Source organism: Hibiscus syriacus, unplaced genomic scaffold, assembly GCF_006381635.1.
Source record: "Hibiscus syriacus cultivar Baekdansim isolate YM2019G1 unplaced genomic scaffold, ASM638163v2 tig00110548_pilon, whole genome shotgun sequence".
Classification (NCBI taxonomy): Eukaryota; Viridiplantae; Streptophyta; class Magnoliopsida; order Malvales; family Malvaceae; genus Hibiscus; species Hibiscus syriacus.
Window position 1 is genome coordinate 1,760,261 of NW_024062775.1, and position 15,929 is coordinate 1,776,189.

Consider the following 15,929-nt stretch of genomic DNA (forward strand, 5'->3'; position numbering starts at 1 on the left):
ATACTGATCACTCGACCATCAAATGCTTAGTGAATAAAAAGGATGCCAAACGTAGACTTATTAGGTGGATACTTTTGTTGCAAGAATTTGACATAGAGTTTAAATATAGGAAATAAACTAAAAATCAGGTAGCTGATCATCTTTCTAGGCTAGAGAACAAGGGTGCATGTGCTGAAATAATAGAAATTAAGGATGAATTCCCTGATGAGAAAATTTTATATGCCACAACAATTATGTGGTATGTTGACATAGTTAACTTTCTTGTTAGTGGTGTTTTGCCTCCTGATTTGAATAGCCAAAGTAAAAGAAAGTTTAGACATAACGTACAATTCTACTACTAGATGATCCCTACTTGTTCAAGCAATATACAGATTATATGATTTGAAGGTGTGTCCCCGAGGAGGAGCAAAGGGAAATTCTATTCCATTTTCATATCGCCCCTAGTGGAGGTCATTTTGGTAGACTTAGGACTGCTGCAAAGGTTCTACAATCTGGTTTTTACTGGCCCACACTCTTCAAAGATACGCATTACTTTTACAAGCCATGTGATCGATGTCAACGCACTAGGAACATATTGAGGAGACATGAAATGACATGGAAAAATATTTTAGAAGTGGAGTTTTTTTATATATGGAGAATAGATTTCATGTGACATTTTTCATCTTCTTTTGATGATCTCTACATTCTCCTAGCAGTGGACTATATGTCCAAATGGGTAGAAGTTGTGTCAACTCCAAGGAACGACTCCAAGATCGTGCTCAAGTTCCTCCACAAAAACATCTTCACAAGGTTTGGAGCACCAAGATTCATCATAAGTGATGAAGGCACCCACTTTGACAACAAATTAATTGTTAAGGCATTATAAAGATATGAGGTGTGAAACAAAATTGTTACGATATATCATCCTCAAACTAACATACAAGCTAAAGTCTTCAACCATGAGATCAAGCAGATCCTTGAGAAAGTGGTAAATCCCAAGTGGATGAATTGGTCTTCCAAGCTCGATGAAGCACTCTGGGCCTATCGCACAACATTCAAGACACTGCTTGGGATATCACCCTTTAAGATTATCTATGGCAAGGCATGCCATCTTCCAGTGGAGCTAGAGCACAAGGCCTACTGGGCCATAAAAAAGCTCAATATATATGCCCAACTAGTTAAAGAGAGAATAATGTTAGAGCTTAATGAGATGGACGAATTCTAAGCCTAAGCCTATGAGAATGCTTGTTTATACAAGGAGAAAACCAAGAAGTGGTATGACAAACATATTTTTCTACGGCATTTTCATGCAAGCCAACAAGTGCTTTTATACAATTCAAGGCTCAAATTATTCTATGGCAAGCTCAAGTCACGATGGTCAGGCCTATTCCAAGTGCATCATGTCTACCCTCATGGAACGGTAGATATAAAGAACCTTGATGATGGTACCATTTTTAAGGGTAACTGCCAAAGACTGAAGGCCTACACCAAAGCTTCAATCTTGCATGACAAGTCAACGCTTATCCTTCAGGTTGCATGAGTTTGCCCCCTCTATCCATTTCAAATTGCTATAGTATTTTTATTTGATGTTTTGTCCATAAATAAATTGTTTATTTACTTTTATTAGTATTATATTTTGTCTTTTACCCTTTATTTCACACGTTTTGATTTTAATTTTATTTTATCATTAAACCACAACAATCTCCCATACGGATGACCATGAATCACTTGAAAAGATCAATCGAAAATTCTTGGATTCCACATTGATTATCGTGAGGAGGTTGTGTCCTCACCTGCTGAACAAGAACCAGAATTGGAGCAACAGGGCCCAAAACCATCAAGAAAGCACATTAACCGATCGGCGGGCATGACCACACTACCACCAAAAAGAGGTACCTCATTGTATTTTTAGTTTGCACTGCATTTCATCTAGTTTAGTTTTAATTTAGTTTTAATGCATTGAGGATAATGTTTCCTTCAAGTTTGGGGAAGGTAGTGTTCATAGTTAGGTATTTACATTGATAGTTGTTAACAAATATTTTCTATAACATTTGTTAGGTTTTAAGATAGTTTTTGAAATAACTTGATGATGCCCAATGATTTTGAGATTTTTTTAAGGTTGTGATTGATTGAATGTATATGAATGTAAAGATTGATATAACCAACTTTAGGACTTGATTTTTTGCGAATAATTGATACACAATTGTATGTTCTCTACGCTTAAGGAAATTAGAAACTTTTTATGAAAGAACTCTTGTATGTCTTAGCATTAATTGATGTAATGAACTTAAATGTTAAATGATAGCTTGAAAGGCTAAATTAAACTCCCTTGTGCTTATTGAATGTGTTCAATTATGAATAAATGCTTCGGCATATCTGTAGAGGAACACTTCTCTTTACTATTACATTGCATGAAAACCCCCTTTAATAAACGATAGTTATAACATACGAGTGAATGAAAGTAGTCACAAGATGACTCTACCTACTAGCTTGAGGATGGAATGTCTATTCCAATTCATATAAAGTGCGGGAAGATAGTTGTGATATGATGCATCCCCTCGTAGCAGTACAAAAAAATTGGAATCTTAAAGAAATTGGAGTAATTGTGTTCTTAAAGGTTGAATAAATGTTATAGCAGAAAAGAAAGCTTTCCTAGAACAACACATGTAAAGGATCTTATTCTAGGGAAAAGTTCTTGAATTCTCGATTTGTCTATCATATTGAAGTCAATTGTTCTGAGGGTTAAATTTTATACCTTACAACTATCTTGGACTGAACTTTGCCATAACATTTCTTTTGTTGATTACTATTCATATTTTGAGGACAAGTAATGGCTTAAGTTTGGGGGGTGATAACCCCGTAAAAATTCTATATTTTGTGTCATTTTACTTAGGTTATTGGTTGCTTATAAGCTCATTTAATAGCATTTAGTTGCATTTAGGTCATATAATTACATGTGGTTGAAATGTTTTGCTACAACAAATTTTTATTGCTAAAACTTATATTGCTGAAGGGAAAATCTTTTGTTTGTGGTGCTCTACAAGTAAAGAAAGCTAAATGAGAAGTAAAGAATTGTTGTAGCATTCTAGATGAGAATATTTGAAGGGTTGATGAGTCGATCAAGATAAAATATTGCTACAACATTTTTATAGTGTTTTTGGGTGCAGAAAAATCTGAAGATATTTCGCTACCAACTGTCCAAGCCCACATGTGAAGCCTACCTACAAGCCTGTACACCCTACACATATGAAGGGAATAGTCTATTTTTAAGAGATAAGGATAATGATATCCTATTATTAAGGAAGAATTAGAGAATTTATGAGAATTTAAGAGCTTCTTAGGAGTTAGAGAGTTATTGGGTAATTTATTAGCTTCTTGGGAGTTAAAAAGTTATTATTTATTTTAATATAAATAAGATATGAGAGAAAAAGAAGAAAAAAAGAAAAACAAAGAACTACTTTATTCCCATTTTTCTTCCTTCATTTTCCTTTCGTGGTGTCTTCCATAGCCAAGCTTCAAAGGGGTAGTAAGTTAGGTCCTTGAGAGAGGCTAGCTAACTAAGGCGACTCAAGGCAGCAGCTCAAGTTGGGAGTCTTCTTCTTCCTTGTGCTTGCATTTCTATATTTTTAATGGGTTTTTACTTAAATGGTGATGGTTGAACAACCCCGCCATGAACTAACTTTATTTGGTAGGGGTTTGCTTTGAACGATTTTTATTTTGTTTTAATAAATGGTTGGATATTTTTATGTTTAAATGTTTCTTTTCTCATTGTTTATATTTTAATTGATTAGACTTGTAAGAGCTTTCGAGAGTTAACTATTTTCTAAGTATAGATGCTTAATATCGAGAGAGTTAGGCTAGATTGACATGAGCAAGGGAGCTAAACTGGGATGGTGAGGTTTTAATCTTCTTAAAGATAAGGAGACGGTTTCACTAACTAAAAGGTGTAGGACGTAAACGATAGGATAATTCTGTAGTTCACACTGAGAGGTATTGTCGTAGCATTTTTCTGTCAGGTTCCTTATTAGAGACAACTTTTACCACTTGTTTATACCACTATATATATACTTAGTGACAACTCTGTCAATAATTTCACTTTAAATCATACCAATCTCTGTGGAAATGATATTCACTCACTACTATATTACTTGCTTGATTGTGTATACTTTCACATATTTTGCGTTCAATTTATAACACTCACATAGTGTGATCACTTGACTCTCAATTTTGTTTTAGAAAACAATAGTCCCCAGTGGAGTCGTCAAGTTATCGCAACCAGCCCTTCGAGGGAAAAACTAACTAGTTTTAACAATGGAGTTTTTAAATGAAATATTTAGAGTCGCCACCAATCATTTTTAGGAGCGATTAGAACACAAAAAATATAGCGATTTTAATAAAACATTTTATTTTATAAAAAATACCAAATTTAGGTCTGAGAAAACCAAAAAGCACGTTCGGGAGTCGGTTACGTGTGGAGAAGGGTTAGCACCCCCACAGCGCCCAGATATTGGTACTTAGTTGATTACCTTATATTTAGAATTTGAAATTTTAAGTTTGATATTTTATTTAATTTAAAATCATTATGGATGCAAAGTTTGGAAAAGGATGTCGAATTGATAAATCATGGTATAAGTTTTGAAAAAGGTGTCGATTTACTTTGATAATTACCAGTGGTCACCTCATGAGCATAACATGGAGGATACACTATTAATTCCTTGATAAACAAACATTTCCTTATTGTTTTAAAATCAATATGCAAGCATACAACCATATTAAAAACCTAATTATTCTAGGTTGGTTAATTAAGACTTTCCTAACTTAAAGTGTCAAATTATGAAAATTAAAGAACCTAGAGGACTAAACCTAAAAATTAAGTTTCTAATATTAATCCTAATTTGTTTTAACCAATTATTGAATCGAATAATCGAAACGGTCCCTCGTTCATGTTAATGCGAGAGCCATACAAATTACCCCTAAATTAAACGACTAAAGTGAAATTAAACCTAAAGTAGAGGCTCTAATTAATAACCTAATTGATTATGTCAAAAAGAATATCTAATTAAAAAGTTCAAGGACTAAATAATGAAGAATCTAACGTTAGAGTTCTCATTATTAACCTAATTAATTTTACCAATTATAGAATTGAATAATCGAAATGAACCCTTGGGCATCTTATTACGACAGTCAAATCGAATTATTCCCTAAATTAAAAGACTGTGTGTGAGAAGTCTAAATCTAAGCTTAAATTTAAAGTGTAAGGCTCTAATTATGGACTAAATTAAAGAGAACTAAATCTAAAGGATATATCCTAAAGTTGTAACTAATTAAAGAAAGAGTTAATCTCAAAACAAAAATATGCTAGAAATAATTGAAATAAAATCAATAAGCATGCATTTAAACACACAAAAATGTTAAAATTAATAATAAAAATAAAAACTAATTAATAATATACAAATTATGAAGTGAATTATTAAACTAAGGTAATATTAGGGTTAATTAATGGTATAATTAATACATGGACAAAATAATAAAAACAACAAATTGATATAAAATTTAAATTAAAGTTAACATAAAATATACCTTAATCAAAAATATACCTGAAAAGATAAAAGAGGGGATTAGAATAATAACCAAACATCTTAATTAAAATAAATAATTTTTAAATGAAGAGATTAGTTAATCTAGGAAAGAAAATAAAAAAAAAAGGATTGAATAAATAAAAATTATAAAATATTAAACTAAATCGATACAGAGTTAAATAAAACTTTATTCAAATAACCTGATAAAAAACAAAATAGAAAAGTTCGAACAATAAATTAGAGCAGGGACTAAATTGCAATTAAAAAATTACTTAGAAATAAAGAAATATCAAAGATGACTAGATTGAAATAAAACAAAAAGTCATGCTAAATTTAAAAAGAATTAAAAAGTAAACTCTAGTGAATGGAATGTGAAAACATGGCTAACTATGAGGGATTTAAACGTAATTTTCTCTTTTTTAATTTCATAATTAGAAGCATAAAAGAATAAAGGGTAAATCACTCAATTGGGGCTCCAAATTCGAAATCAATGAAATAAACCAGAAATTAGGGACTTAATTGCAAACAAAAAACAAGTAGGATGATTGCATGAAAGATTAGACCCTTAAAGTCCAAAACGCACGGGTTTATGACCAAAACGATGTCATTCTGATCGGGCTACAAAAACCTTTTCTTTTTTTTTTCTTTTCCTCATTTTTGGTTACTCGTCTCTCTCTACTTCTCATTATTCTCTCAACAACAACAACAACAACAAAACCATATTCTCATATGCAATGAGGTAAGGGGGAGGTATGGTAGTAGGTTGCCCCCAACGCCAGGTTGAGAGCAGCTTCCGTAGAAGGCCTCCGGCAGTCAGAAAATTTAAAATAAAGATAAAATGCAATGTATGTATATATAAATAAATAAATACATAGTTGAATAGTCTTCATATGCCGTCTTTATATACGCGTCTGTAATGGGGATAATCCCTGCAAATAAATCCCTCCTCTCTCTAAATTTTCTAGAATTCGACGATGAGTGTCATCGCTTCAATCACTGTCGACTACTGTCTCTGGTGGTCGATTAGACCCAAAATACACCGGTTAACTGACACCGACGTTGGGAATGTAGATTCGGGCTTGGTTTAATGAGAATTGGCTCCCAACTTCACAAAATCGGCCGACAACTCTTCAATTTTCAATGCTCCGATCTCCTCTGGAAGCCGTTGAATCGAACCGGTCTGAAAATATATTGCTCTCAGGGAACTAGCATGGCTTCTCACCATTCGGATTAACCGATGGATGATTTCGGCTGAAAGGTAAGTTCTTCCTTTCTTTCCTTTTCGTTTTGTTTTGAATGGGTTCTCGATTTGTTTGTAATGATTTGAATCTGAAAAAAAATGGGGAAAGCTTGTTTCTGTTTATTGCTTTGAAAAATGGATGGGCTGAAGACCCTTTACGAGATTGGTTTATGGGTTTTATACCCACATTTTTACAAAGGATAACAATGAATAAAATCTTTAACTTCCTCTCCATTTTCTTCTTTGACTGCATGTGTTGACGTGGCCATTGGTTTGTTATTGGTTGCTGACGTGGATTTGGTGAGCTCGATATCTGTTGGGAAGCATCTGGAATTCTGACATATTACAGTTGTCCTAGAAGTGTGGAGAAGCATCTTGTTATTGGAGATCCACCGTAGGTGTTGCTGGCGTGGACGGCTCGTATAATCTTCTAGAATGAAAATTGGTGGCTGTTGTATCATTAGAGTTGCGTTACATTTTGGTAAACCTAATTGTTTAGGTCAGTTGGGATTGCAATGGGATTAATTGGTTATGGGTTATGGGTTGGGTATTGTAATGGGTTATGATGTATTGGGTTAAATATATAATGGGTCTTAAGGGTTAATGGGTAATGGGTACGGGAATTTAGATTGATAAAGAAAATGTACATGGACATTTGCATTTTTAATAGGTTACGTAAATGGGTTAAAATTTGTAAATTGCCAACCATCCATCAAAGCATGCGAAATTATCTACAATTTTAACTTCATTCATCATTCGAATCAACTTACGCCACCATATGAACGTCCACAAGATTAAACATCATCTGCTTAAATCGATTCTATTTCTCTTTCTATATTACCGATCTATCACTCTCAAAACTTAATTCCTCTTTTATCCTAAACTTTAACCGATCAATAACTTTTCATCCAAATTAAAAAGGATAGATTATAAAGAATTTGATCATTTCATTGACTACCTAAAACCATCACCTCACTTGTTGTACATAAAAAAAAATGCAACTCATTATCACTGAGAAGCTTACTATTGTTCTTTTTTTGTGAGAAGCTTACTATTATTACGTGTAAAATAGAAATGAAGCGTGAATAGACATTCTTAGGGTGAAGCCCTGAATTAATTGGTTTAAATAATGAATGGGAGATCCACCTTTAGGATGGCTATTCGATGGTAATGAGGTATAAATACATATAATATTAAAACCACCAAGTTAAATAAAAACAATATACCTACCAAACAATGATAAAATATAACAGAAAACATAATAAGAGAGTAGGGGTTCATCATTCATTATGTGTTTCGTTTGGTTTTCCAAACCCTACATTTTAACATCATGTAGGCTAACCAATACAGCTTTCATGCCAGCCAATAACACTATATCTCTCTCCATACGCATCTCTTGCATGCATGCCAACGGAGCCAAAGTCCATTAATGGAAGAGTCATCACCCTCAACCTACGAATCTCGACCCTCGACAACGACGTCATCGAAAGCTCAATCGAATTCGATCCTACGAACTCAGCCGATCTCACTCGTCCAACCGTCGCAAAACAACAAGAAAGATAAACCCAAAGTGGTCCTTGCTTTTCGATCCGCGGTCCGTGCGTTTCCGATCATCAACCCAGATGCAAGTTCCCCACGTGCCCCAAACTCAACTCGGGGATTCGAGTAACGGGGACTCTGATCGGGTTCCATAAAGGTAACGTATCACTTTTGTTGCAGCAGAACCCTACGTGCCTGCCATGGTTAGTTGTCGAGTTAGCTTTGGAGACCAATGTGCTACAGAAGGAACTGAGTGGTGGGATAGTTAGAATCGTCCTCGAATGCGAGAAGAAAGCGGAGAAGGAGAAGATGACGTTGTTCGAGGAGCCGTTGTGGACGATGTATTGCAACGGTAGGAAAACCGGGTACTGCGTAAAGCGAGAGGCGACGGAGGAGGATTTGGACGTGATGGAGCTTCACAAGAGTCAAGACTGTTTCAATGGGGGCTGGGGTGTTGACAGGGAACACCGAAGTCGAAGGTCCGGACGGGGAGTTAGCCTACACGAGGGCTTGCTTCGAACGAGTTATCGGATCGAAGGATTCGCAGACGTTTTACACGGTGAGTCCTGATGCGAAAAAGGGGCCTGAACTCGGTATATTTCTTGTGAAGCTCTGATTTTAACGTGGTTCATCAATGGAGATTGAGGAAATATCATGGGCTCCAATCCAATTGATTTATGATTGATGATGCCGAGTCATGAATATATTATATACACCCCCCTGATTTTAAAGGTATTCTAGGATTCCACCCAGGCAGCATTACACATTTTCTTCTCTTTTTTAATTTATATAATTTTGGTGAATTTTGAGGATTATATATATACTATTTGTAAACGTTGAGTTTAAAATTTTTAAAATTAAAATTAAATAGGCACATGTATGAATTTTGAGAATTAATTTCTTTATTTTACCAATTAAAGAAACAATCACGTCTATCCATCATTATTTATTTACCAGATTAAAAAAATAGATTTTGTAACACATGAATAATTCATTTAACAGAAGCTTGTAAAGATTTTTTTTGAAGTTACTTACGTGGGGAGTTAATTCCCTAATCTTTATTAAAGAAATTAATAAATCCATCAATTGTAAACTTTTTATATCAGACGAATAAAGATTTATATGTTATAAAACTTATAATTCATAAGAATAAAATAATAAATATGATATCAAATTAAATAAAAGTATAAATGGTTGAAAATATTATCTGATGGATGCTTTGTTCTTCATTCTTCATGAACCTGTTACCAAATAACAAGGGATGACACGACATACTGCATCTCCATTTCTATTCGATTTGAAGCTTGCATAAAGCCCCACCCGGTTACCTTGCAAGAACACAGGGCATTCCAAAACCATGCTATTCCCATAGTTTCAAATAGAATTACATTGCAGTTGGCTAGTTTTTCTCATTGACTTTGTTCATAGTACAATAAGTCAGAACTGAATAACGTCTACGGCGGATAAAACAGACATACTCAAGCTGCAACCGAAACATTGAGCTCTAAGAAATCTTTCAAAACTTTTTTGAAAATGCCTCAACAGAGTATTCTACAAATCCCTCTTATCGTCACAAGATGAGCATCTGCTTAATCATCTAAAGAGTAATGGCACCAGATGAATGGCTCCCAAAGCTTCCATGTAACAGAAAAATGCAACATATTATGCTCTTGCAAGCCGACACGGGCCTTAGAGCATCTCTCGACAACTTACACAAGATCATGGACGAAACTTCCATTAAAGAACCTCGTGAGCCTTCCCGTAATACCTGTTTATGAAAGGAGACTGCAATAAAGAATCACAGAACCACGAAAACAAATTTCAGAAATGTCACTCTTATATTCTAAATAAATTTAGGAATGGGAATGCATTATGTCTCACTGACTATGAAGATAAAAATAACGTCAAGACAGAGACATTTATTAAGAGCACAAAAGCAATAAGTGACATGAATATTAAGTGAAATTAATCAAGCAACATGTGCATTACAAGCAACATCATGGACTAGAGTTATAACCCCATATGTTACTTGGACTCGGGTATATAGGCACGTTTAATTTTTTTCCTAGATTTTCTATACATTTGGAGGTCATATCACCATACCTATATACCCGAGTCCAAGTAACATAGGAATCGAACTAAAGGAGTTACAACCCCCTATGTTACTTGAACTAAAGGAATTGAGAGGACAGAAAGCCAATAATAGAGGGAGATAAAATATGGCAAGAAACAGGAGTACGTAATCCATTTGATTTCCTACAGAAAAATATAAAACAATGCTAATAGAAAATATAGTCAAACAAATTTTAGAGATGCTACAGCATATTTTATAAACCATACCACTGTTAAGTCCATTCAGTCAAAATAATCATTACTCAAGAAACAAATTAACAAAATAAATAATTGCACCATAAGTAAATAATAAAACCTTACCTTCACATTTGATACATCGGGAGTATCCGGAGTTTGAACAGGGTAGAACTTGTAAAATCTCATGTTCTCAAATGCTGCTTTAGTTTCCTCACTCATTTCTTCAAGGGCCTTTTTTCGAGCTTCTCTTGCCTGCAGCAATGAATTGGTTGAATTAATCAGCCTAACCAACTGTACGTTTACGAGTCAAGATGCAATGTTGTCGACAATATACCTGCCGATTAGCTTTCTTTGCTTCTCTAACTTTCTCTTTAACAAACTCCTAAAAAATCAAAGGCATGTCAGGCTGAAAAGTAGTTATAAATACATGATCCACAAATAACCGGTAGATATTCAAACGAACTTCACCTTAAAGGCATCCTTTTGATCTTTATCTAATTCATCTTCCTCGATCAGTTTATCAGTGAACTCCTGCAAATTGGTTGATATAATTTAGACACAAATTCCTATGACGAGTAAATAACATCCAAAGACTGAAGTCTAAGGGAAGGAACTAAAATTGAAAACAAATTCCAAGCTACCCGTTCGCATAAGTCAAACATCATAAAAAATCATGCTAATTGAACTGTAACATAAAAATGCAAAGAGTTGAAGGCTTACATCAAGTTCATCCAACTCCCAATCAAATTCACAAAATACCTGCAGGACCAGAAAGGATGTATCAATTTACATAACACTTTGCAGAATAGCTGCCTCATTTATCCATTTGAAAATGGATACAAGCAGTAAATCAAAGAGTACCTAGATACTAACGCACAACTAAGTCTAGAAAAAGCACGTCTCCCAAACACAGCACTTTATTAAGGTGCAATGCACAGCTCAAATAAGCTCCCTTTTCATTTTCAACTATTTTCCTCTAATAAGTAATATATTTTTGTTTGATGGAGACAGGACAGTTCATGATTAATAAGAAAATGATAATATCTGTAAGTTAAGGAAATTAAGCACTAGAGTAATGATGCTTACTGATGCTTGATCTTTGCATCAGGAAAAGGTGTAGAGTTAACTTCTAACATTTATTAGTGCATCTATACTGAAGTTTACAAGTGTAAAAGATGCACCAGAACATGTGGAAACCTCAGCCTCCATAAGGTTTGAATCTCAAACTTTTAACCATCGGAGAATCACAGACACAATACACAAGTACACATGCAAACGTTATGTGCTAATAATCATTTTAGCAATTAGTCTTTTACTGACTCATGGGAGAACACCTATATTCGAGCCTTGAGCCTTAAAATAGAGGCTCCAACTACAGTTAAGGTAACAGTTCATTTATTAAAGCATGACAAGTTCAAAACCCCAAAATCAACTCCACCCACGTTGATATCCAAAGTGTCCAGTGTTTGTCATAATTGATTTCCTCAGAAGATACAGAAACCTTACCGGCTTTGGTTCTGCTGGAAAAATTATTTGAACCTCAGTGCTTTGTTCAAGCTCATCTTCCTTCAAAGGCTGATAGAAATCTGTCAATAGGGGCATGCCAAACAACACAGTAATAAATATAAGTTCTTTTTCCTCACTTTTTTCTTATTGTTTTTTCATATTTTACAGAATATGAAATCCAGAATATCTAGAGAACTTACAAGGCAAACAATACTCATACTTCTTGAGACGATCTATTTTCATTTGTTTCAAAGCAACCCTGCAGAAGGAATATCAAATACAAAAAATTAACCAAAATACATGATTGCATTAGGAATACGCATATACTCTGCATTCAAGGAGAAAATATATATGATCCAGATAAAGAAATGTACACCCATAAGCTTGCTCAAAATAATTTTTCAATCTATGCAAATTCATAGGCAAAAAATAAGTATCAAATGATCAACTTGGCTCATACGAGTGTGGACATATCATACAATGTAATTTCAGTAGGAAACCACACATCTACAAAGATCCAAAAATTAGAAATATGTGTTGATAAGAAAGGGCTGAAGCTGAAGCCTCTATGGATGACCACATCCACAAGCTCTATTATACTATTATTTTCAGCAAGCATCAGCACTTCATTTGATGAACTGTTCGCAAAAAAATAAGAAAAACTAATCCCAATACTTGAGCCCACCCCCTCTTTTCTTTTTACACTGGGGGACCAATTCACAATATACAAGTGTAAGTCAATATAGCAATTTCTTCAGAGATAACCAAGCAAAGCATAAGTGACCCAAATTGACAATCTCATACTGAAATAGTTGAATAAAGACGCAAATGATTGATTTACTTTTGTTGACAATCTCATGCTAAACAAAAGGTAAAAAGATCATTAACAACGATTATAATCGTTAGTTTGCACGACTATACCTTCTTTGAGTGCAACTTAAGATGAATATCCGAGATTTCAGTCTATCAACTTGGCTGTCTCTGTAGAGGAATCAAAATGTACAATAACCTCAAAGTTTGGATTTAGGTCAATTCAAACTCAAAAGTAAAAAAGAACAAAAAAGAGAGAACATTTATATTTATCACCTTGGCAGCATAGAAATCATATAGATGAATTAAATTAAATAACTCCTTTCCATAAACTTTAAATATGATTTAAAAATATCAAAACTCTGTACCTATTCTCAAGTGGAATGTATGGAACCCAATCCATTTTCATTTGTTTCATAGGAACAATCTCTTCAGCTTCTCTCTGCACTGAGTTAATCCCAATCTTATCTGAAGGTGGGAAAGGAGAGACAACCTGAAAAGAACCAGCAAAAGCCAAAGACTATTCAGCAAGAAAATACAACGAGATTGTAGAGAAAACAACTACTTTAAGAAAATTAACCTCATAAATCATAAAATATAATGTCATTGCAGTCGTGGAAAATAACAAACCAATGCTAAAACAACAGGAATCTGTGCCTATTAATGATAAAAGAAAACTAAATTGAAGGAGTATTTTAACTCCCAACATTCTAGACATGATAAAAAAATCATATGGAAAATGAACCATCCCATAATACGTAGTTAAAGATGGCCATCAAAAGCCTAATGTCTAATAAAATCATGTCCACATGAATAGAGGTGAAGTGAGAAAACCATTAATCCTAGAGGCAAAAGCCTGAAGTTCTGAGATTCTAAGCTTGAAAGCTGCGCCTCAAAGGAACAGTCCTACTGTTCCGCCAAAGGAAAATGTTTAAGTGAAATGAGCAAAGTGTATACTTGACTTCAAAGCAACATAAAGTTACTATTGAATAAGCCTTCAGCATAAAAGACGCTGCAATCAACTTGTCCATTTATCACAAGATAAAGAAGAAACATCCCTTGAATTGACATAGCAAGAAAAACATTAAAAGCACTTCACACCCATGCCGGACAACTTACAGCCACAACCACAGGTATACAGATGACTTTGTTTTCTCCCTTGAAAGGGACCAATTGAGCTGCACAAACAATAAAAGAATAAAATTAATGAAGTTTAATGGATGAATAAAAAGGACAAGTCATAAGAAATTGAAACTTCAGTATTCAAAAAATAGCTTAGTGGAACTTAGCAAAAATTAAGGAAACCGCGAACAAGCTTTCTTTCTTTTTAAGAAAATGAAAAGTAAATAAAAATAGAATAAATAATACAGGCACTGGCATAAAAGAACCACCCCCACCCCAAGAGAATGAAAATTTCTATATAAAGGAGCAAAACACTAGAACCAAAGCCATGAACTACTTACGCTCTGTGCAACCAAAAAGATAAACTTTCTTTCCATATAGCTTCCCCCCCTCTTCAAATGCATCCTGACCAGAAACAGAACAGTAAAAAAATCTCCTTGGCCGTTAGCTCTAAATGGGGAAAACAAAAGAAGGAAGCAAGCAAGCAACTGAAGATGACAACAGAGAGAGCAAAAAAAAAAGCAAGTTTTTCAACTGACTTCTAGATTTGAAAAGTTCCAGTTGTATTGGTAAACAGTGTCCAACTGATCCCACTGCCACAACAAAAGAAAAACGAAATGGTAAGCAATAGAACTTAAATTCATCAAAAAGACAAACCAAAAAATCAAACAAGCCAAACTCAAAATTCCAACCTCTGTTCCAACAGGAAATGCTTCTTTCCATAAATCCTCCTGCAAAATGCAAATTGACAATTTTCATTAAAAATCACACAAAGTTATAGCAAGATATATCCTCACTAATCATCTCAAATAGATAATTATTTTAAGCTCTAAATTTGCATCCATTTCAGCTTTAATCTTCACACAACGAGTCGAGCGTATAACAATTTAAATTTGTAAACGCTGCGTAATCCAGAATTAACAGTTCAATATTCAAATCTGGAAAAGTCAAATGATAACCTAAACCTTTTAACGTCACATTTGTTCAGATATTAAATAAACCTAAACAGTGAAGTCATTAAAGAACTCCTGAAGGAAATCCAATTTAAAAAAAAATGAAAACAAATTCAAAACTTCACCTTAATAAATGAAAATAATAAAAACAAGGCAAAGAAATCTTATACCAAGTTACGCTTATCTTCGAAGTACTCAGGCTCGGATTGAGGCTTGGAGATCTTAGCACGCTTAGCTTTGGGAGCAGGCTTATGGTTCCCATTCTGATTCTCTTGCGAAGATTTTACTTGCGTATCCTCTTGTTTCTTAGAGGCGGCATTTCTCTTTGCTCCTTTCCTCATTTGGTTTTTATCAAAATAGAACAACCGAAACAACAAAGTAAGAACAAATTCAATGGTAACGGCAAAGAAGATTCGGATGAGTGTTTAAATAATATGAAGAAGAAGGAGCTTTCTGGATTTTATACGTGTGTGTGTTTGAGCGTCAATCCAACGCGGTGTTGGGCTACCAAATTTTGAGGGTTTTATTTGGGAGAGGGGGGAATGGAGGGCGGGGGGGCGATGGTAATTAAAATTCAAGGGGCGATATTGAACTGTTTTAAAATACAAGGGGAGAAATTGAAATAATCATAGCGTACGGTCATTTTTCTTTCTTTCTTTGGCATGATATGATATCCCGTAATTAAAATTCTCAACCCTCATTAATAATTCATTTCGAACAGTAATATTTTGGAGAGTTTATTATCGGGAATGTTATTTCCCTTAATCCCTTAGGGGTGCATTTGGCTTACGAAATGTAAGATTACTAATGGGAATAAAAGATTATTAGTAAATAGGATTACTGGGAATGTTACATTACTGTGTTTGGTTGGTTTGACAGGAATGTAAGATT

General features: G+C 34.2%; 1 protein-coding gene and 1 pseudogene across 1 annotated transcript; one reads left to right on the top strand and one right to left on the bottom strand.

The window, feature by feature from the left end:
• The first annotated feature begins 8,112 nt into the window (after positions 1–8,112).
• Positions 8,113–8,987, top strand: LOC120130552 (annotated as a pseudogene).
• A 726-nt stretch (positions 8,988–9,713) lies between these two features.
• On the bottom strand, positions 9,714–15,543 carry LOC120130551 (protein HEAT INTOLERANT 4-like). Its single transcript, XM_039147770.1, has 14 exons — positions 15,209–15,543; positions 14,778–14,816; positions 14,625–14,678; positions 14,427–14,490; positions 14,083–14,141; positions 13,332–13,456; positions 13,075–13,134; positions 12,354–12,412; positions 12,154–12,233; positions 11,368–11,406; positions 11,116–11,178; positions 10,982–11,029; positions 10,771–10,899; positions 9,714–10,122 (listed from the first exon to the last, which is right to left on the bottom strand). Exons 1-14 carry the CDS (start codon positions 15,377–15,379, stop codon positions 10,075–10,077), a joined length of 1,038 nt encoding a protein of 345 aa, XP_039003701.1. The 5' UTR covers positions 15,380–15,543; the 3' UTR covers positions 9,714–10,074.
• Positions 15,544–15,929: the final 386 nt, after the last annotated feature.

Excerpts from the sequence above, each read along its gene's own strand:
- LOC120130551 (XM_039147770.1), bottom strand. The coding sequence starts at position 15,379 with ATGAGGAAAGGAGCAAAGAGAAATGCCGCCTCTAAGAAACAAGAGGAT. Across the intron at positions 11,179-11,367 it reads GGGAGTTGGATGAACTTGAT|GAGTTCACTGATAAACTGAT; the intron begins GTAAGCCTTCAA and ends ACCAATTTGCAG. Across the intron at positions 11,030-11,115 it reads ATCAAAAGGATGCCTTTAAG|GAGTTTGTTAAAGAGAAAGT; the intron begins GTGAAGTTCGTT and ends TTGATTTTTTAG.